The sequence below is a fragment of the Procambarus clarkii genome, chromosome 72, assembly GCF_040958095.1.
Source record: "Procambarus clarkii isolate CNS0578487 chromosome 72, FALCON_Pclarkii_2.0, whole genome shotgun sequence".
In the NCBI taxonomy this organism is placed as follows: Eukaryota; Metazoa; Arthropoda; class Malacostraca; order Decapoda; family Cambaridae; genus Procambarus; species Procambarus clarkii.
Window position 1 is genome coordinate 15481528 of NC_091221.1, and position 22058 is coordinate 15503585.

Consider the following 22058-nt stretch of genomic DNA (forward strand, 5'->3'; position numbering starts at 1 on the left):
TAATAGATGCCCCAGCCCCAACATCAGTTGGGGAAGTACAGTCTTTTGTTGGGATGGTTACATATTTTTGTAAGTTCGTGAAGAACTTTTCAACAAAATTAGCACCCTTTTATGAATTGTTGAAAAAAGGGGCTAGATTTAAGTGGGCAGCAAGAGAGGAGAATGCCTTCAGGAATATTAAGCAGGAATTGATCAATTCTCCAGTGCTCACTAATTTTACAGGTAGATTCCCGTTAAAACTGGAGGTAGATGCTTCCCCAGTAAGAGTGGGTTGTGCATTATTACAGGAAGTAGATGGTCAGGATAAAGTAGTATATTTTGCTAGCAAGAAATTATCTCCTGCGGAACAGAATTATTCTCAGTTAGATAAAGAAGCCTTAGCTTTGGTATATGCTGTAAAAAAAACTGAGGTATTTTCTGCTGGGGAGGAAATTTCTTGCTAGAACAGATCATAAACCCCTGCTAGGATTGTTTGGCAGAGGTAAGCAGATTCCAGTTAATGCCAATGCTAGAATTCAAAGATGGGCATTACTACTCTCTCAGTTTGAGTATGATTTAGAGTTTAAGCCAGGCAAGGATAATGTAGTAGCTGATGCATTAAGTAGATTGCCTGTGACAGAAGAATTAAATTCCAGTATTCCAGTGGAGTATGTTAACCTGGTGGAATCTATGTCCTTTGAGGATATTTCATTCCAGACTATTAGGAAGGCAACTGGTAGAGATCCTAAATTAAGTCTGTTGATGAAAAATGTCAAATATGGTTGGAATGATAATTTGTTATTGTCAAGAGTATGCTGCAGTGAAGGCTGACCTTAGTATTCACCAGGATGTACTCTTGTATAGGAATAGAGTGGTGGTGCCTGGGGAACTGAGATGTAAGATTTTGGAACAGCTGCATGTAGGCCATAATGGCATAAATGCTATGAAAGCAGAAGCTAGAAGTTGGGTTTGGTGGCCAAAAAATAGACCAGGATATTGCTGAGGTAACAAAAAATTGTCATATTTGCTTTAAGAATTATCAGAAACCCCAGGCCCCGGTACTTTCTTGGCCATGCACTGGAAAACCCTGGTCTAGACTTCATGTAGATTATGCGGGACCTATGGATAACAAATATTACCTAGTGGTGGTGGATTCATACACAAAATATCTGGGTGTTCATGTGTGTAATTCCACCACATCATCTGTAACTTGTGAATTACTAAGGAAAACATTTTGTAATTTTGGATTGCCAGACATAATTGTCTCAGACAATGTTCCTATTTTGTTTCTGTGGAAATGGAGGATTTTTTTTTGAAAAATGGTATTAAACATGTAACACCTGCCCCCTATAATCCTTCTTCAAATGGTCTAGCAGAGAGAGCAGTGAGATCCTTGAAAGAAGGGTTAAAGCGGTTTACAGAAGGTACTATTAATACAAGGCTTTGTAGATTTTTATATAATCAAAGGAAAACTGTTCATTCTACTACTGGTAAATCTCCTTCTGAATTACTGTTTAATAGGCACTTTAAAGTGCACATGGAAGCAGAAAAGACAGATCCCGATAAAGAGAAATCGGTAACTAGCTTGGCCAGTCAGTTGGCTCAGGGAGAGGAATTGTTGTTTAATGAGGGGGATGCAGTATATGCAAGGAATTTTGGAAGTGGAAAGCCCTGGGTGGAAGGGAAAATTAGGGAGGTCCTGGGCCGCAGGAACTTCACTGTGCAAGTGCAGAGTTTTGGGAACATTAATTGGAAAAGGCATGTAGATCAGCTTATGCCAAAGTTCACAGGGAATTTTGAAGACCCTTCAGGTGGGGGTGGGGCAACTAGTGATATCCATCCTTATAATGAAGGGGTAGCAGCACCTGCAGGAGACAGGGAGGCAGAGCAAGGGGCAGTAGAGGGTAATGGGGATACAGTTAACCCTATGGACTCTACAAGGAGTAATTCAGAAGAATGTTTCCCAGAAGTAACAGGTCAGGACTCCCAGTTGAGAAAATCAGGAAGAGTCATACGACCGCCTGATAGACTTAACCTGTAGGGGTAGAGTTTATTTAAAAGGGGAGGAATGTTGGGATTGAGTACTACAGATGTTGGAGGTAGCATGTTTGGAACAGATGCTCTTTTGTTTATGATCTTGTTAATAATATTTCATGTACCTGATAATTGTTTTGTTGTTGTTACTGGCGGAAAATAAAACCATGTGTATGAAGATTGTTTGTCTGACCAAACCATAACAGTTATGGTGAACAAAACATGTAAATACTTATATGTAACGTCTGTATATAAAAGCAAAAACAGTATGGTCGGTGGAGAATGGTGGCAAGTCAGGTGAGGTGAGGGAGGGAGGGAGTGGCAGCCAGTGGCGGGCTGCCACTGCCACTCAGCATACCAACTTAGTGGTTCGTTATGGTGAACACGAATGTAGATACTTATATATAGCGTCTGTATATAGTGAGTAAAATCAAAAACAGTATTGTGGGAGGAGAATGTGGGTGTTCTCATTACTTTTTGACTCATAATAGCAACTTAGTGGTTCGTTATGGTGAACAAAACATGCAGATACTTATATATAACCTGTGTATATAGTGTAATAACCGACAAAGTATTTGTTCACTGATTGATGAACATAATTGAATCAACAATATGCATACCATATTTTTGAGTACAGTGATGATTCACTCATTTTATTATATAAATATATCAAATTACACAATATTGAATAATATTACAGCAAAAAAACTATGAAAAATCAATCAGAGACATTGAAATAATTAGGTAATTATCTCTTTGTGGCAACTCCGGCCTGACAGCTGGCGATCAACAGACCACCTGGGACGCACGCTGAGTCAGCGCCTGTTTTTTGCCAGACTTCCCCGCCCTATAGCGGGCAATATATGCCACTTACGATTTTTTTATTATTTTTCCCATGATCAGTGAACACAAATTAACAGAGTAGCAAGAATTTTTTTTTTTTTTTTTTTTTTTTTCAAAATTACATGCACTTGTGGGGAACAAAGGATATTATACCCCTAGCATGTTAACCCCTTAACTGCGTTGCCTCCAAATGTGACACCCCCGCAGTGCGCAGGAAATAAATTCCCTGGAAAAAATTCTTTTTTCTTTTTAAAGTGTCAAAAACCCTTCCCTGAGTATGGGTATGTAAAAAAAAATTCGAAATTGTACTTACTTTGGCTGCTATGGGGTCCGGAAGTTGGGGCGTGACGTCATCATTCCCTGTGCGCCCGTGGCGTAAGCTCTCGGAGGCGGTGGGGCGCTCGGGGCGGGGCGAGCGAGTTGCCGCGAATATATTTTTGTTCATTTATTGCGCACATTTCCAAATACATTTTCATTGTTTTTATGTGCCAATCCAATGTATAATGAACACGTACACTATAATATCGCAGTACAACATCCGTACTGTCCGTAGACACTGTGTTACGTGCATCACAAACAAGTTCACTTATCCTGCACAATTTCCAATGTATCATGCCAAATAAATTTATATTTACACTTTATATACACACTGTACAGTATCACACACTATATACACACACCATAAACACACTCAGTACTCCGCGAGTGTGTGATATGCTGCGAAACAGCCAACGGGGCATAGTGGCACCTTGCACTCCACGCACCAGGTGCTGATACATCTTCGTTTCTGTTCTCTGCGGGTAGTGCTCCTGCATACTATACACGCACGTTTACCCTTCTCCCGTGATGCTGTGCCTGGCATATACTCGAGCATATGTACTCCGAAGTTCTCATTACCCCTCAATCTGTCTGGAGCTGCGTGTGGCATTGTTGCTTGCACTCCGCGCGGTACAACAGAACCCTCCTTGCCATACTTTCCTAGCAGCTGTGACACAACACCAGCACTGAATATACGTATAGACGGTCTCCTGCCAGATTTTACTAAGTACATATTGAAGCAGTTGAGCACTGCAACATCCATGAGGTGGAAGAAGAACTTTTTAGTCCATTTCACAGACTTGCGCACGCACTCTACTCCACCAAGCATCATGTCACACTTATCGACGAGGCGCATGTTCACGTTATAGTCTATGACACAGTCTGGCTTATACACGGTGTTGCGTGTCTGAAAGTGGACTTTCCCACTGTCCAACATGGCACCGGTGTGAATCGTAGTCAACATATTCACCTCGCGTCTGTCCTTCCACCGCACTGACAGCGTATTGTCACACTTGCACAGCTGGCACTCACCCACGGCTATAGCTATACCGAACACTGGCATTTCCTTCCTGTGGCTCTTCACAGTGCCACATACGCCGGTGTTGTGGGCAAGGAGGTATCTGGTCAATAAGGGGCTGGTGTAATAGTTGTCTGTGTACAGCACATGCCCCTTGTTCAGCAACGGTTCCATCGGGGTTTTTACAACACTGCCAGAGAACCCGTGTTCATCTTGAGCCGGTATGTCGACGTCTGTACCAGAATATAATATCATGTCCAAGACAATACCAGTCTCACAGTCGCATAGCACAAAAAACTTCAGTCCAAATCGGTGCCGCTTTGATGGAATGTACTGCTTGAATGCCAGTCGCCCCTTGAACAGTACAAGCGACTCGTCAATAACCACATTCTGTCCAGGTACAAAATAATCCCTGAACTTCCCTCTCATGTCACTGAACATCTTCCGTACTTTCCACAGTCTGTCGTGTCTGTCCTCATTTGCATTATTCTCGAAATGCAGGCACCTGAGAATCAAGAGAAACCTATCACGCGACATGTACCGGTTGAACACAGGCAATGGAACAAGGCTGTCTTTGCTCCAATAATCCTGGATGACAGCTTTCTCAGAGTGCTTCATCATCATACAGAGTGCCAGAAACACGTACATTTCGTCGATTGTGGTGTCCTTCCATCGTGTGAGCCGTGAGGCAGGTAAAATGCCTTCGTCTATGAGGCTATGAGCGAACCTGTTTGTCTCAGTCACAAGATGCGTCATGAATACATTGTCAAAATATGCCTGAAAATATTCCATGTCTGCCATATCATCACCAGTATATGGGAATAATGGTGTAACACCAAAATCGCTATCATCAAATGTTGGTATTTGAGGGACAAATGTGGTGCAATCCTCCCACACAAGTACACCAGGGGGTTTGGTGTTGGCGCCAACACCACGGCCAACACCACCACGAGCACCAAAACTACGGCTACGTCGTCCGCTCCTTCTGCTGGAGCTGCGTGAGGGTATGCTAGGCGCTGAGGCAGATTTACGTACTGTAGACCTACCACGAATAAATGATGTTGAGGGGCCACTGTCGTTGTCCACATGCTGTGAGGCACGCTGCCGCCTGCCGCGGCGTGTTGCTGAGGTAGCAAAACCCCGCCTGGTAACACCACCACTGCTCGTACTCGGGTCGTCCACGCTACTCGTATCGGAGCCAATGTCACTGAAGCCCGAGAAAGATTCGTCACATGTACTATCACTGAATAAACTACTAGCGTCTGGGGACATACATGATGGTGGTGATGATAACGGTGTTGACCCAGGGCGGCGAGGCAGGCCGGGCGAGGCACGAGTACCACACACACTCGCCACATCTTCCAATTCTGTCTTTTCCTCACTCGTATCAGATCTCTGAGTTAGGTCTTTATCTGGATCATAGTCCAGGTCATCATCCAGAGCACCGTCATCATACAAAATATCGCGTATTTCCTCCTCAGAGAGTCGTTTTCCATGACCGCGGGTCACTGTGGAGCGGGAGCTCGTAGAGGATGCGTCAGACATGGTTGCTGCCGTGAAACTGAGGCTCCCCACGGCCGCAGGGCATGCTGGGATTTTTTTTTAAGATGGCGGACGATCACTGGGGCCCCCACCCACCCATACCATACCCGCGTCACCGCGCGCCAGTTTTGAATGGAACGTGAAAAATCAAAATACCTGGAGGCGCGTTGCGCAAACCAGACGCGAGCCTGCAGGCGCGTTGCGCAGTTTAAGGGTTAAGGGTTAAGGGAGTTCTACCTCTGTGTTCGGTTTTTGTTTGCATTCTTTTTGTCTTGTAGGGTCTGTTTTGTTATGCCTACTTTTCTGGGTGCCTGACACTGGTCGATGGCAGTTACGGTAAACACCCCCAACCACAAGGGGATTTTTCAGGGCCATTGCTCCCTGTGCCTCGCTGAAGGGGCCAGGTTCTGGCTCATGGTCCGCAGTAGGCAAAACTCCATTGACCAAAGCTCTGGTCTAATGTATCACATATTAGCCTGATAGCTGCAGGGAGCCTCCGGAGCTCACCCAGAAAATGGTGTTTCATTACATTCAATGCTGGTTTTTCTAAATATAGTAATTCCAAATATTCTAGAGGTAAATAAATAAAAAAATTTTAGACAAGTAAGGACGTTAGGTTCATTATATATATATATATCATATACATAAGATAGAGGCATGGATGATAGTGTGTCATCAACTAGCACAATAGTCTCCACAATAACTTTGTAAATTGTATTCAGTAAACATTTTTTTTTCTTACAGATTATGGCAAGAAACCTCCTCAGACTGAATGGTGTGGGATTCAACTTTTATTTCTCTTCATTTTTTATTGTGATGGGTGCAATGTACATGGTGTCTTACATTGGCCTACTCGTCATCATTGCTGCATTTCAAGTACCATCACTTATCATTCCCTCAGCCTATGGTGCCATAGCTATCCTTTACCTACTCTACATGCCATGTGCCCTGATGACTTCTGCAGTTTACTGTTACTTATTTGATAAATCAGAATCTGCCAGGCAGTTTTACCCAGGCATGGCTATAACAGTAGGATTTTTGGCATACACAGTTGTTTCTCTTGTTTATTTATTAGCTAATAATGAACATGTTAGTTTCATACTGCATGTAGTCTTTGCTGTATTGTTTCCTCAGTATATTCCATTTGGCCTTTTATTTTTCATAAACATAATTTACATTGAATGTTCTTTAACTGATAGCTGTAACAACCTCACAGCAAATAGTTACATGACAAAACAGATAATTGCACTTTTTGTGATAGTTCTAGTTGACATTCCTTTGTATTACATTCTTTTAAGACTTGCAGACACACTTAAGCTTGGTGGCAGCTGGCGTGATGCCCTCTGGATGGTAAGTACATTTTATATTAAAAGCTTTGTTCTTGTAAATTATAATTTGTAAATTATACAAATTTTATGAATTAGTTGCAATTGGCCTTGTTATATGAGTAGTGCTAAATGGGCTTTACTGAGAAGTTCTCCCAGTTAATGATATATTGTTAACTCTTAGGTAATTTTAGCAATCTTTTAAAACTTTGTATTTTTCTTCATTCCTTTGCTGATCATACATTTCATGTTTATTTACATTTGTGGAATGGATACACTCATCCAAAGCAAAGCAATATAAATATCTAGAACAGTTACAGAGGGCAATTCTTCTTTTCACTTGCACCAAGACATGAGTTTGTTGTTACACATACGGGTCGACCAAGCGCGTGGTTCCTGGTGGCACTAGTGGCTGCGCTTCAGTTTACCAGTGTCTCCCACGTAGTGACGATCGCGCTTGAATTCTTTGTAAAGAATTTCATTGTTTTCAGCTTTTCTGGGGGGAGCCCTGTCGGCTCCCCGTGGCTATCCAGGCTGAATGGATATGTATATCTTTCTGCCATCAGTCAATGCATGGAGTTCTTGCCCACTGGAGACCATGAGCCAGAAACTGGCCCCCTCTACAGAGAGGCATGAGGAGCAATGGCCCCCCCTGTGGTTGGGAGCATTCTATGTCTGCCATCGACCGGGACAGGCACCCAGAAAGGTAGGCACTCCAAAACAAACCCCTGTTCTGGTAAAATTATTGCAACTGAAGGCCGAACAGGTGGACAGAACTCCCCAAACAAAAATTAGCAAACTAGCATAACATCATCATGTTGCCGCGCCGCTGTCTGTGCACCCCCCCCCCCCACTCCTTTCCCGGGAGGTGGAAGGTGGAAGGGGAAGCCCCAGACCCATCAGCTGGCAACCCAACCTACAGTTCTTGGCTGATAGGAGTCTGGTGCGGTCGTGCCTCTGGCTCCACTTTTGTTTCAGTTCTGTGCCTTGTGGTGTGCGCTGTCTCTTCCGGGGGTGCGTGAGCCAGGAGTCGTATTCCATGGTACTCGGGCTGCATGCACCAAGGGTTCATGCAGAAATATAAGAAATATAGCTGTAACAACCATGGACATCTTCAAGAGAAAACTAGACTGTTTTCTAAAAGATGTTCTGGACCAACCGGGCTGTGGTGGGTATGTGGGCCTGCGGGCCGCTCCAAGCAACAGCCTGGTGGACCAAACTCTCACAAGTCAAACCTGGCCTCGGGCCAGGCTTGGGGAGTAGAAGAACTCCCAGAACCCCATCAACCAGGTATCAAGCAACTCGAAGGGACCAACCCCAAAGGTCAAACACCCAGAACTGAAGGGTAAGAGCTACGAGGAGAGGTTAGAAGCATTAAACATGCCAAAACTAGAAGACAGAAGAAAAAGAGGTGATATGATCACTACATACAAAATAGTAACAGGAATTGATAAAATCGACAGGGAAGATTTCCTGAGACCTGGCACTTCAAGAACAAGAGGTCATAGATTTAAACTAGCTAAACACAGATGCCGAAGAAATATAAGAAAATTCACCTTCGCAAATAGAGTGGTAGACGGTTGGAACAAGTTAAGTGAGAAGGTGGTGGAGGCCAAGACCGTCAGTAGTTTCAAAGCGTTATATGACAAAGAGTGCTGGGAAGACGGGACACCACGAGCGTAGCTCTCATCCTGTAACTACACTTAGGTAATTACACTTAGGTAATTACCTAAGAGAAACCCTTTGGTTCCGGCAAAGAGCCGCCAGAGAACAGTCTGAATGGAGCTGGATGGTAGAGTACCGAGTGACCCGAACCCTCCGAAGCGCCAACCAGACAGCCACGAACTCCCGAACCGTGCTGTGAGCCCGACGGATGGACAAACCCCACCATCCCCGGCCGACCTGGTGACCACTGGTTACAAAGCCCCAGTCGAGAGATGACCCGTCCGTGAACACATAGAGCGAAGGCTCAGGGAGGTGCCAAGGCACGGAACCCCCGAAAAACCTGACTTTAGAAGAGGACATTATGGCAACCTTAGAATTTTTTTTAGTGAGTATAATTGGACAGACTTGTTGCTAGGCAAGGAAGTGAATGAGATGTATATCAAATTTTGTGAAATATATGATAAAGGCACAAAACAATTTATACCAAAACAGAGATGCAGAACTAGGAAACAGGATTGGTTCAACAGAAATTGCGAGAGGGCCAGAGACCAAAAGACACAAAAATGGAATCAATACAGGAAGAGGCCAAACCCTCAAACATACCAGCGATACAAAGATGCGAGAAACAACTACACGGCAGTGAGGAGAGCGGCAGAAAGAAATTTTGAAAAAGGGATTGCAGACAAATGTAAAATAGAACCAGGTCTATTCTATAGATTCATAAACAACAAATTGCAGGTAAAGGATAATATTCAGAGGTTGAAAATTGGGAAATAGATTCACGGAAAATGAAAAGGAAATGTGTGAAACATTAAACGAATGTTCCAAAATGTGTTTGTACAAAATGAAATCTTCAGGGAACCAGATACAATAAGAATTCTGGAGACTTACCAGAGTCGGGTTGTCGTTCTGGCTCCTTGGTGGCCGGCCCAGTCTTGGTTTCAGGTGCTGCTTGCTCAGTGTCCGAACCCGAGGGTCTTCCCACGGCTCCACCTCTTTCGGCAGGTCAGTCCAGCCCGGTACGAAGCTGGTTCGGTCTTCTCCTCGAGTCTTCGCATCTGGAATTTTTGACTCGGGTTTATCATCACTTGTATGGTGCACAGGTGGCTTTGTTGTTGGTCTCCCACCTTTGTTTCGGCAGCAGTATGAAGTTTCCTGGCGGTTTCCGGTTCTTCCTATCCCTGCATAGGTGTTCTTCGGTCTCAGATAGGGTTGTTCTCTGCTTTCTCTCTTGGTTGTTCCAGGACCGTCATCTTATGCCCAATACTGTCATCTCAAATTGTGCGGCGCTGGCAGAGCCGCTTCAGCTTCCTTTCGGTGTTGATGTTATTTCTGCCCCGTTCCACAAGCTGTCTCGGGCGTTGTTTCACCTCTGGCCTGCTCATGCGCCTCCTGAGTCATCCTCGTCCTTGGACCGGGTGCTTTCGTGTCTCTCTTCTCCTCGGTTTGTTGTGGCCCCTTCCGTTTAGGATTGTATTTCTAAAGCTCCTTTCCTGTTGGCATTCGCTTCTGGGGGTCGGGTAGAGGAGCTTCATGTTCTCCTCCGGCACAGGGGTTTCTGCTCCTTCGGTCCTGGTAATTGTTTTGTTTGGTTGCAGTAGTCTTCTTTTCTGGCGAAGAATGAAGCGGCTGCTTTTCGGAGGGGGCCATGGGTTGTTGAAGCTTGGTTGGTCAGGACGGGGTGAATCATCTGTTGTGTCCGGTTGCGGCTCTCCACCGTTATTTGCGCGCTACGGCTTTGGTGGCTGGGGATGCACTTTGGGTTGACCCGGTTTCCCTTCTTCCCTGTTCCCGGGCTCGGGTCTCTCAGGTTGTCCGTAGGGTTATTAAGTCTAGCCAGTGCGCTTTTTATCCCCATGCCCATGACGTCCGTAAGTTTGCGGCTTTGGCTGCCATCTTTGGCAACATGTCTTGGGTTGACATTTGGGCACAGGGGTTTTGGAGGTCGAACAGGGTCCTGGCTGCTCGCTACCTGGCGAATGTTCCGGGGTCAGGTAGAGCCTGCGTTGCCTTGGGTTGGCGGTTGCAGCCAGTTGTCTCGAGTTTGAGTTGAGGAGTGAGGATGAACCGCCTCCCGGGTGAGTCCTTGTTTTTTCCTTATCTTTGGGTAGTTACCTCCAGGGAGCTGACAGGGCTCTCCCGCTCCCCAGAAAACCAGCGTTGAATGTAATGAAACGCCATTTTTTGGGTGAGTCCTGGAGGCTCCCCGGCATCCCTTCTTCCCTTCAGTCGACTGTGTTTTTTGAGCTTATTCACATCCAGCCTAAGAACTGAAAGTTGGGTTGCTGGCGGATGGGTCTGGGGTTCCCCGGCATCCCTTCTTCCCCTCCAGTCGACGGTGTTTTGTGTGGGGAGCCCCTACGGCTCCCTGGAGCTTATCGGTCTAATGTATGTTATATTAGACCGGGACATTAGCTAAGGAGTTCAGACCTACCAGGGACCACCGCCAGAACCTGGCCCCTTCAGAGAGGTTTCAGGGAGCAATGGCCCTGGAAAACCCCCTTGTGGTTGGGGTTTTCCTTATCTGCCATCGACCGGGGTTAGGCACCCAGAAAGGTAGGTATAACAAAACAAACCCCACATGGTAAAAAAAAAACAAAAAAAAAACGAACAGAGAGGTAGAAACTCCCTACAATCACAAGCAAACAAGCAAACAAGCAAACATCACACTTTACTGCCGCGCCGATCGTCCGCGCAGCCCTCCCTGCCCCGAGAGGGGGAGGGGGGAGCCCCGGACCTACCGCGCCGGCTGCCAAGCTTCAGTTCGTTCGCTAATGTCAACCGGGATAGACGCTTCTCTGGCCTCAGTTTCCTAGGCGGTGTTTGCCTTGTGTGGCGTTCACTGCCGTGTGTTGTGTTGTGCGGTGGCCAGGAGTACCTCATCAGTGCCAGGGCTGCATGCACTTAGTGGCTGACTTCCCTAAGCGCCCTGTGAGTACTGCCCTTGCGTAACAGGGTTATCTTCCCTGGGGCGTTCGAGAACCATTCCCATATAGGTTCTTGCTGCTTGGCATTTGCCTCGCCCTTGGGGCCAGCTGGGGCTTGGGGCCCCTTGTTTGGCCCTGGGTAGGGATTGGTATTGTGCTGGTTAGGGCGTCGAGGTGTTGCACAGCCTGCCACCTAAGCGGCGGCCGGTTCCTGTTGCCTCTGGAGACGGTGTACTTTTGCGGGGTTTTTCATTTGTTTTTATTTTCATGCCTGGTGGGGGTCTGCCTAGTGTGGCTATAGTTCCACTGGTAGTGTTTGGCGGCCCTCTGCTAGGCCCCCGTGATTGTACACGTCGCAGGGGTTTTCAGTGCTATCCTCTACCCTCTTGTTATGTTTGGGTTTCTTAACCGGTTAGCAACACCTTGCCCGGGCTTCCCGTAGTTGTTACCCTACGGGCCCTGGAAACCTCTGTCTGGGCTCGGGGGACCATTGAATGTGTCTTCCGGGTTCCAACCCGTCTTGTACGGGATTGTTGGTTGCTGTGCCCTTGTCTCCGGGTGACAGTCGCCACTTTTACCTCCGTCATGCTGCCTGTTGGGTCACTGACACCTTGACCCGGAGTCTTGCGAGAGATTCTCTGCTTGCTCTCCAGTACTCTCCTGATGTTATTACTGTTCAGAGTACAGGCGGCATCCGTGTTGCAAGCTAGGTTAGGTTGCTGCAACATGCTAGGTTGGTTTCCCTCTCGGATGCCCCGAGGCCGCCCCGTTTGGTTCGGTGCTGTTCGCCCCTTTCCCTCCCTGTTTCCGGCTCTGGTCTGTCTGTGGATTTCGGGGTCAGGGCGGGGTTTAATTGGGGCAGAGACTTGGGTGGTTTTCGGGGGATGCCCGCTTCGGGTTGGGGGATGGAGGTTTTCGAGCCTGTTCCTCCTGCCAAGGCTTCTGGGTCTTACCAGCGGCCCCTTCCTTGCTGCCTTTCCCATGGACTCTTGCTTTTCTTTAAGGGCGGAGGGCTTAGAGGACGGCTCTGCTCCGGGGCCTCTGTTGTTGGTTCCCAGGGCTGTGGGGGATGCCTGCTAGGAGTTCTGGGGCGGTTTGCCCCTGCCTGGGTTTCCTGCTGTTGGGCGGCGTTTTTCGCCCATCCAGTCTGCTTGCTTCCCCCTTTGCTGGTGTGTTTTTGTATATATAGCATCAGTCACAGCCCCTGCTGGCGGCCATTTTCGTCTGCCGGTTTCCCGGCGTGGCCACCAGGGCGGCGTTGCGGTTTGTTTACATGGGCTCAGTGTCCCTGGCTGGTATGCTTGCTCCCACACCTCGTCCATCAGTTTTCAGTCTGTTATAACCGTTTTCCCAGGGGTTGCTGTCAGAGGGCTGTGCTTTGCCTTTCTGTGGTGTTCTCCGCCGGCAAAATGTGGTGGTTTGGGCTCCCCCTGGTTCAATTCTGGGTACCTTTGGGTTCTTTGGTTTCGTTCCTGAGGTTTCTTCCTCTTGGGCCCCCTTTTGTGGGTTCAGGGGACTTTGTTTCTTCGTGTGACCCGGTTCTGCCTTCTGGGGTTCCGGGGTCTTCCTGGCTTGCAGACTGATCTTTTTGGGTCTTGGCACATGTTGTGGTCGTGCTGGGACTTTGCAGTTTTGCTGTCGAGGTGGGCCTTTTGATGCAGTTTTGAGCCTTCTTTGCCTGGCCGGCGTGGTGCTCTCTGCTCACTAGTCGGCGACTTGTATATTTTTCTTTTACAATGTATGTACTCGCCTAGTTGTGCTTGCGGGGGTTGAGCTCTGGCTCTTTGGTCCCGCCTCTCAACCGTCTACAGGTGTACAGGTTCCTGAGCCTATTGGGCTCTGTCCTGTTTACACTTGAAACTGTGTATGGTGTCAGCCTCCACCACATTACTTCCTAGTGCATTCCATTTGTCAACCACTCTGATACTAAAAAAGTTCTTTTTGATATCTCTGTGGCTCTTTTGGGCACTCAGTTTCCACCTGTGTCCCCTAGTGCGTGTGCCCCTTGTGTTACATAGCCTGTCTTTATCAACCCTGCCGATTCCCTTGGGAATCCTGAATGTGGTGATCATGTCCCCCCTCACTCTTCTGTCTTCCAGCAAAGTGAGGTTTTAATTCCCGTAGTCTCTCCTCCTGACTTATGTGTGTACGCATGTACATGTGTCCACTGCATACACCATACATAGATGGAGTGAGATCGAAGATACTGGAGTTAAGTGATGTAATACAGCTGCAGGCACCAGACATTGTTGCACTCACGGAGACAAAACTTGAAGATGTAATTTTAAATGAGGTCATATTCCCAAGGGGCTACTCAATTTGGAGACGGGACAGAAAAATTAAGAAAGGCGGTGGCGTTGCTGTGCTGGTAAAAGAACACCTAAAGGTGAACGAAATAATGACTGCCAATCCACAAGAAGTTGACATAATAGCACTAGAGATCTGCCATGAGGATGATAAACTAATGATAATAAATGCATATAGTCCACCGCCAAGCAGCACATGGTCAAAGGAGGAGCTAGATAGTAAACGTGAAGGTCTTATAACAATAATGAGAGAGATTATAGCGAGAGCGGATAACGATAGATCACGACTGTTGATAGTCGGTGACTTCAACTTGAAATCCATAGACTGGGAAGCATATGAAGCTAAAACAGAAGATTTTTGGACCTGTAAATTTGTAGACCTCATCCTGGAAACATTCTTGTATCAACATGTTAAACAAGCTACGAGGATGAGGGAAGGGGACGTTCCCTCCATGCTAGATTTGATATTTACCAGGAAGGAGGAAGAGTTATTTGACATTCAGTACCTTCCTCCCTTGGGTAAAAGTGACCATGTCTTTTGGGGAATAAAGTATGCAATGCGTTATAAGCTGGAAGAAAATAAGGAGGTTGAAGCAGTTGAAAAACCAGACTTCAGGAGAGGACATTATGGTGACCTTAGAAATTTTTTTAGTGAGTATAATTGGACAGACTTGCTGCTAGGCAAGGAAGTAAATGAGATGTATGTCAAGTTTTGTGAAATATATGATAAAGGCACAAAAAAATTTATACCAAAACAGAGATGCAGAACTAGGAAACAGGATTGGCTCAATAGAAATTGCGAGAGGGCTAGAGACCAAAAGACACAAAAATGGAATCAATACAGGAAGAGGCCGAACCCCCAAACATACCAGCGATACAAAGATGCGAGAAACAACTACACGGCAGTGAGGAGAGAGGCAGAAAGAAATTTTGAAAAAGGGATTGCAGACAAATGTAAAACAGAACCAGGTCTATTCTATAAATTCATAAACAACAAATTGCAGGTAAAGGATAATATTCAGAGGTTGAAAATGGGAAATAGATTCACGGAAGATGAAAAGGAAATGTGTGAAACACTAAACGAAAAGTTCCAAAGTGTGTTTGTACAAAATGAAATCTTTAGGGAACCAGATACAATAAGAATTCCAGAGAACAACATAGAGCACATAGAGGTGTCTAGAGACGAAGTGGAAAAAATGCTCAAGGAGCTCGATAAGAACAAAGCAGCTGGCCCAGATGGCGTTTCACCATGGGTTCTGAGAGAATGTGCATCTGAGCTCAGCATTCCACTTCACCTGATCTTTCAGGCATCCCTGTGTACAGGAATCGTAGCAGACGTGTGGAAACAGGCTAACATAGTTCCAATCTACAAAAGTGGCAGCAGGGAAGAGCCCCTCAATTATAGACCTGTATCATTGACAAGTGTAATAGTGAAAGTATTGGAAAAACTAATCAAAACTAAATGGGTAGAACACCTAGAGAGAAATGATATAATATCAGACAGACAGTATGGTTTTCGATCTGGAAGATCCTGTGTATCAAATTTACTCAGTTTCTATGATCGAGCCACAGAGATATTACAGGAAAGAGATGGTTGGGTTGACTGCATCTATCTGGACCTAAAAAAGGCTTTCGACAGAGTTCCACATAAGAGGTTGTTCTGGAAACTGGAAAATATTGGAGAGGTGACAGGTAAGCTTCTATCATAGATGAAAATTTTTCTGACTGATAGAAAAATGAGGGCAGTAATCAGAGGCAATGTATCGGAATGGAGAAATGTCACAAGTGGAGTACCACAGGGTTCAGTTCTTGCACCAGTGATGTTTATTGTGTACATAAATGATCTACCAGTTGATATACAGAATTATATGAACATGTTTGCTGATGATGCTAAGATAATAGGAAGGATGAGAAATTTAGGTGATTGTTATGCCCTTCAAGAAGACCTGGACAAAATAAGTAGATGGAGCACCACTTGGCAAATGGAATTTAATGTTAATAAATGTCATGTTATGGAATGTGGAATAGGAGAACATACACCCCACACAACCTATATATTATGTGAGAAATCTTTAACCCTCAAACCGCTAGGGGCCCAAATGGAATTCACACCCACAGGCGCAACAAAAAAAAAAACTCCAAAAAATTCTTTCGTCTTATAGAAGTGTTCATTTTTGTTCCCTGATCACGGAAAAAATAACAAAAAAATCGTAGGTGGCATATTTTAGCCGCAATAGGGTAGGGAAGTGTGGCAAAAAAGGGGTGTTGGCAGAGCCTTCGCCAGATGAGGTCTACTCCGCCCGAGCTGTCAGACGGCAGTTGCCACAAATATATTATTACCTAATTATTTCAATGTCTCTTGATTGATTTTTTCTTAGTTTTTTGCAGTAATATTATTCCAAACAGTGAATTGTGGTATATTTATATTATAAAATGTGTGAACCATCGCTGTACTCAAAATTATGGTGTGCATATTAGTGATTCAATTATTATGTTCATAAAACAATAAACAAATAGTTTTGCTGTTGTTACACTATATACACAGGTTATATATAAGTATTTGCATGTTTTGTACACCATAACGAACTACTAAGTTGGTCTTGTGAGTCAAAAAGCAACGAGGAGTGACCACCAAACACCAGCGAGCCACTCCCTCCCTCAACACCACCTCACTCACCCTCATTCACCTCCTACAATACTCTTTCTGTATTTATTCACTATACACAGACGTTATATATACGTATTTACATGTTTTGTTCACCATAACTGTACATCTAAGCTTGTATGGTGAGTAAAGGCCACAAAGACGTAGCTACTCACACAGTCAGCTGATCGGCGGCCGCCCTCAAGGCCAGACGCACTAATATTTGTCCATCAACAATATTGTTTGTGGTGTTATTACGCTATATACACATATTATATATAAGTATCTACCTGTTTTATTCACCATACCTGAACAAATAAGCTGGTATGGTGCCCAAAGACCATAGTGGCCATCAGTAAACACCATGCCAAGACGTGCAGACGACGCTCTTCCCTCACCAAAATGGCGGCTCCCAACCTACTCCTCTCGCTGTTATCACACTCTATACACACGTTATATATAAGTATCTACATTTGTGTTCACCATATCGAACCACTAAGCTGGTATGGTGAGTGCAGTCAACAAATGGTGGCCACACACAGTCAGAAGACGACGCCACAACCCTCCCTCGCACAGCCTTACGCCTCCCTCCATGGAGCACAGCGCTAAATATCACCACAATCCTGCTATTATCAGAATCCTGGTCAGTTTTATCACAGTCAGGGGGCTTCAGTAATACTATCACTGCTAAATAATAGCAGTATCATATATATTATGGTATTTGTAGGCGATGCTGTGGTCACAAGCTGAACAGCGGTGCTGTGAGCTTGTGCTGCGTGCGCCAGCCTTGGTGGCTTGCTCAATACTGATGCTGTAACACCCAAGAATGTTGGCCTGGATTTTTTTTCTAGGTGGCATCTGGCAACTATCGGTCGTGGCTGTACTATAGCTGCCCCTATCCCAGGCGGGGAGTTTAAATTATAGCGCTAGACACGAAATCATATATAAATGATGTGCGCAGTTTCGGTTTTGTCACTGATATCATTTATATATGATATGCGCGGTTTGAGGGTTAAAGAATTCTGATAAAGAAAGAGATCTAGGGGTGGTTCTAGGTAGAAAACTATCACCTGAGGACCACATAAAGAATATTGTGCAAGGAGCCTATGCTATGCTTTCTAACTTCAGAATTGCATTTAAATACATGGATGGCGATATACTAAAGAAATTGTTCATGACTTTTGTTAGGCCAAAGCTAGAATATGCAGCTGTTGTGTGGTGCCCATATCTTAAGAAGCACATCAACAAACTGGAAAAGGTGCAAAGACATGCTACTAAGTGGCTCCCAGAACTGAAGGGTAAGAGCTACGAGGAGAGGTTAGAAGCATTAAACATGCCAAAACTAGAAGACAGAAGAAAAAGAGGTGATATGATCACTACATACAAAATAGTAACAGGAATTGATAAAATCGACAGGGAAGATTTCCTGAGACCTGGCACTTCAAGAATAAGAGGTCATAGATTTAAACTAGCTAAACACAGATGCCGAAGAAATATAAGAAAATTCACCTTCGCAAATAGAGTGGTAGACGGTTGGAACAAGTTAAGTGAGAGGGTGGTGGAGGCCAAGACCGTCAGTAGTTTCAAAGCGTTAAATGACAAAGAGTGCTGGGAAGACGGGACACCACGAGCGTAGCTCTCATCCTGTAACTACACTTAAGTAATTACACTTAGGTAATTACTGTGTGTGTATGTGCACATGTGTATACGCACGTGTGTCACATATCTTGTGTGTGTGTGTATATGTGTGTGTACTTTTTCTTTCGGAAGGGGTTCTGTTCCCTTCTCTGTTGCCGGGGCGCTGGGGGAGCAGCTTGCTCTGTTGCCTCTCGCATGGTCCCGCTGTTGGTGGGCTTTGGGTTGTCTTCCGGCCTCTGGTGGCGTCGGTCGACGGCTTCTCCCCCTTTGGGGGGATTCAGCACTGGCTGGGTGGGCTTTTTCCCCTTCGCTTCGTCATGTCATCTTAGTGGGTGCGTTGGACGTGGTCGTTCCACCCCATTCTTCTGGGGTTCCCGTCTGCTCTTTGCAGTCATGAGCTTTTCCCATCTGCAGTTCTTCTGGACTTCTTCAGTCTGCGCCCTGGCTCCTATGCCTTCCTCGGAGGACTGTTGTCTCCTGTCCGGCTTCTGTTGGGGCCGGGTGCCTGGATAGTGGCCCTGGTCCTCCAGGTCACTTCTTGGCATGTTCCTCACCAGTTTTCTGGGACTGACAGTTGGTGGTGGGGCTTCAGGTTTGCTGTTTTTCTTGCCTTCCCTATTTGGTAATGGGCACTTGGTATAATTTTTGCATCTTTACCAGATCTTAGTACCCTGTCTGCGTCTGAGATTCGATGTCTGGCCTACCTCGACGACTGGCTGGTGTGGGCTCCCAGTCAGTCCGCTTGTCTGCTCGCCAAGGGTATGGTTCCTTCCAGATCGCCGGGTTTGGTTTCCTGGTGATCTGGAAGCTTTTCCATCTGTTTCTGTCCCGGGTTCGGACCTGGGCCTTGTTTAGGGCTATTGGGCCACTCATTGTCTTTCCCTCCAGAAGTGTTACTGCGTCTGTGGTCCCGCCTTTGGCTGTACATGAGGGGGTCCCGGGTTGCTCAGAGGTTGCTTGAGTGGATGTGCAGGAGTCTGAACTTCGGCGTGCTGGGCTGCCCGCGGAGTCGGGTTTGGCTTCGGCGTCTGTTTGGTTCCTTCGGAGACTCCCCTTCCGCCTCTTGCATTCGTTGGGTTCGTTCCTCCGGGGATCTTGTGTTGGTGCTGCGTCACCAGCTTCCTCTTTGGGGTTTTCGGGGTTCCGTGCCTTGGCACCTGCCCGAGCCTTCGCTCGATGTTTTCACGGACGGGTCATCTCTCGGCTGGGGCTTTGTGACCAGTGTTCACCAGGTCGGCCGAGGTTGGTGGAGTCTGTCCGTCCGTCGGGCTCACAGCACGGTTCGGGAGTTCGTGGCTGTCAGGTTTGCGCTTCGGAGGGTTTGGGTCACTCGGTGCTCTGCCATTCAGCTCTGTTTGGACTGTCTCTGGCGGTTCTTGCCAGAACCACAGGGGTTTGGCTAACCGTGAGGTTCAGTGGATGCTCTTCGGCAGGACTGGTCGAGGTGGGGGTACCTGTTCCTCTTCTCCCAGTCCAGCTGTTGCTTGGGGTTCTGGCTCGGTCGCAGCCCACTCCCACGAGAGCAGTCCTTATGGTTCCTTGGTGGCCGACCCAGCCTTATTTTCAGACGCTGCTTGATAGGTGTCCGAACCCGGGGCGTTTTCCCGCAACTCCGCCTCTTTCAGCAGGTCGAATTGGCCCTGTACGTGATTGGTTCGGCCTTCTCCTCAGCTCTTCGCATCTGGTATTTTGACGCGGGTTTCACCATCTCTATGGTGTTCTGGTGGCTTTGTTGACGGTGTCCCACCTGCGAGCTTTGTCTTGGCGACAGTATGACGTTTTGTACGCTTTCTCGTGTTTTGTTTCGCCTCCGGCCTGCTCATGTGTCGCCTGAGCCGTCCTGATCCTTGATCAGGGTGCCTTCTTATCTTCTCCCCAGTTTGTGGTAGCCCCTTCGGTTCAGGTTTCTGCTCTTTGGTACTGGTGGTAGATTTGTACGTGTGCAGCCTTTCTCCGTCCTGGCGACGATAGAGTCGGCTGCTTTCCGGAGGGGTTCTTGGGGTATTGATGCTTGATTGGTTTGGCCGGGGGTGCGTCCTGTGTTGTCCAGTTGTGTTTTTGCCGTTGCCGGCATACCGTGTCTGGGGATGCGCTGTGGTTGATCCAGTTCCCCTCGTTCCCTGTTTTCAGGGCTCAGGTCTCCCAGGTCGTCCGCAGATTTTTCATTCTTCCAGCCTGCGGTCTGTCTTTGTGCCCGTGCTGTTCAGACGTTTGCAGCTTTTGCTGCTGTGTTGGGACGTCTAGGGCTCATTTCGGGCGCAGGGATTTGAAAGTCACACAGGTTCTTGGCCACCCATTCTTTGTGCGTCTGCTCCTGTGCGTTCTTGTTGCCTTGGGTCGCAGGTTGCGACCTGTTGTCTCGGCTTTGCGTTGCAGAGTTTGTGGCGGCTGCCTCCCGGGTTAGCCCTTTCTTTTCCTTCTCTTTGGGTATGAAGCTCCAGGGAGCCGTAGGGGCTCCCCACAGAAAACCAGCGTTGAATGTAATGAAACGCCATTTTCTGAGTGAGCCCCGGAGGCTCCCTGGCAACCCTCCCTCCCACCGGTCGGCGTTTTTTTCGCGTTGGTTGAAGCTTAGCTTCCGAACTGAAGCTTGGCAGCTGACGCGGTAGGTCCGGGGCCCCCCCCTCCCCTTCTCGGGGCGGGGAGGGCTGCGCGGACGATCAGCGCGGCAGTAAAGTGTGATGTTTGCTTGTTTCCTTGTTTCCTTGTGATTGTAGGGAGTTTTTACCTCTGTTCGGTTTTTGGTTTAGTTTTTTTTTTTTTTTTTTACCATGTGGGGTTTGTTTTGTTATGCCTACCTTTCTGGGTGCCTAACCCCGGTCAATGGGAGATAAGGAAAACCCCAACCACAAAGGGGTTTTCCAGGGCCATTGCTCCCTGAAACCTCTCTGAAGGGGCCAGGTTCTGGCGCTGGTCCCTGGTAGGTCTGAACTCCTTAGCTAATGTCCCGGTCTAATATAACATACATTAGCCCGATAAGCTCCAGGGAGCCTCCGGGGCTCACCCAGAAAATGGCGTTTCATTACATTCAACGCTCGTTTATTTAGCTTTTTCACATCCAACCTAAGAACTGAAGGTTGGGTCGCCGGCGGATGGGTCTGGGGCTCCCCCTTTCCCTTCCAGGAAAGGGAGTAGGGGGGGGGGGGTTGTTGCGCAGACAGCGGCACGGCAACATGATGACGTCATGCTAGTTTACTAATTTTTGTTTGGGGAGTTCTGTCCACCTGTTCGACTTTTGGTCACAATACTTTTACCAGAATAGGGGTTTGTTTTGGGGTACTTACCTTTCTGGGTGCCTGTCCCGGTTGATGGCAGATATAGAATGCTCCCAACCACAGGGGGGTTTCTATAGGCCATTGCTCCTTGTGCCTCTCTAGAGGGAGCCAGGTTCTGGCTCGTGGTCCCCGGTAGGCAAGAACTTCATACATTGACTGATGTCAGACAGATATGCATATCCATCCAGCCTGGATAGCTCCGGGGAGCCTCAGGGACTCACCCAGAATATGGCGCTTCATTACATTCAACGCTGGTTTTTTGGTTATATTTTTGAATAAGGCAAACGTTGGACAGCTTTTAAATTCATTAGGGAGTGAGTTCCATAGACTAGGTCCCTTTATTTGCAAAGAGTGTTTACACAGATTAAGTTTGACTCTGGGGATATCAAAGAGATATTTATGTTTGGAGTGGTGATTATGTGTTCTATTACATCTGTCCAGGAAGAGTTTCAGAACAGGGTTTGCACTTAAGAAAAGGGTTTTGTAAATGTAATTGACACAAGAGAATATGTGGAGTGAATTTAATGTTTAGTATGTTTAGGGA

The 22058-nt window shown here is 46.7% G+C and overlaps 1 protein-coding gene across 1 annotated transcript in view; it reads left to right on the top strand.

Moving 5' to 3' along the window:
- LOC123773774 (cholesterol transporter ABCA5) overlaps window positions 1-22058 on the top strand; it is a 567017-nt gene that overhangs the window by 392550 nt on the left and 152409 nt on the right. Inside the window, exon 24 of the mRNA XM_045767705.2 lies at window positions 6479-7084. Coding sequence (XP_045623661.1) covers window positions 6479-7084 — 606 coding nt within the window. The remainder of the gene's footprint in view (window positions 1-6478; window positions 7085-22058) is intronic.